Source organism: Coptis chinensis, chromosome 6 (genome assembly GCF_015680905.1).
Source record: "Coptis chinensis isolate HL-2020 chromosome 6, ASM1568090v1, whole genome shotgun sequence".
Classification (NCBI taxonomy): Eukaryota; Viridiplantae; Streptophyta; class Magnoliopsida; order Ranunculales; family Ranunculaceae; genus Coptis; species Coptis chinensis.
The window spans coordinates 15,196,827-15,197,807 of record NC_141461.1 but is presented as its reverse complement, the minus strand read 5'-3'; the positions used below and the strand labels follow the sequence as shown (position 1 = coordinate 15,197,807).

Sequence of the window (981 nt, the reverse complement as noted above, 5' to 3'; positions counted from 1 at the left end):
ACCATTAACCCTAGTTTTGTTTGTTGAGTACCCTAATTTAATTGACTTTCGATATTCATCGAGATTCAAGTTGTTAGACCAGATTGATAGAATTTGTTTTCTACCACTGAAATTGTCCTCGAGTATAGTGGTGAGTGATGATAGATTGTATTAAAAAAAAGGGGGGGGGGGTTATGTATATATATACGGTCAATGTACGGTTTGACTTAGTCAAATACGTTGACTAACAGATTGAGACAGAAAAGTTGACAGAGTGTGACTAAAATCAAATATTTGAACTTCGTGTGACTAAACTCAAATATGCCCTATTATAGTGTGACGTACTACAAAAAGACCCTTTTAGATTTGGTACTTATTTAAGGTCCTTTTAGGAGCCGGGCTATATATATATATATATATATATATATATATATATATATATTCCTCTAATGGAACCCTAAGAAATCAATCAAGCAATAAACATTTCTTCTCCCGTGGACGTAGGTTGCTGCATTGGCTCCAAACCATTATAAATTCTTGTGTTTTGTCTCTTTAATTGGTTGTTTAATTCTACATGGTATCAGAGCGGAGCGCTTAATCTCTCCTCTAAATCAATCTAGATAAACACAATACACTATGTCAAATCCAAAACCAAACCCAAAGTCTGTTGTTACAACAGAGACTGATTCTAATCTTGGTTGGAAGCTGTCATCAATTCTCTTGAATGGAACAAACTATATACCTTGGTCTAGGACTGTTTCTCTATCTCTGGGTGGCAAGAGGAAATTAGGGTTCATTAATGGTGCAAATGTGTGTCATGCCATTGATAATGCCGAATTTGATAATTGGGTTTCTAATGATCAGCTTGTTCAATCTTGGTTACTCAATTCTATGGAGTCAACTATTGCTGGAATTTTTACTTTCTCTGATTCTGCAAAGAAGATGTGGGATTTAATTGAAGATTTATACGGAAACCAGAACAATTCTGCCCGTGTTTTTTAA

At 34.8% G+C, this 981-nt stretch overlaps 1 protein-coding gene across 1 annotated transcript; it reads left to right on the top strand.

The window, feature by feature from the left end:
* Window positions 1-615: 615 nt before the first annotated feature.
* LOC147491690 (uncharacterized) lies at window positions 616-981 on the top strand. Its single transcript, XM_086567307.1, has one exon. The coding sequence runs from the start codon at window positions 616-618 to the stop codon at window positions 979-981; it is 366 nt and encodes a 121-aa protein (XP_086423433.1).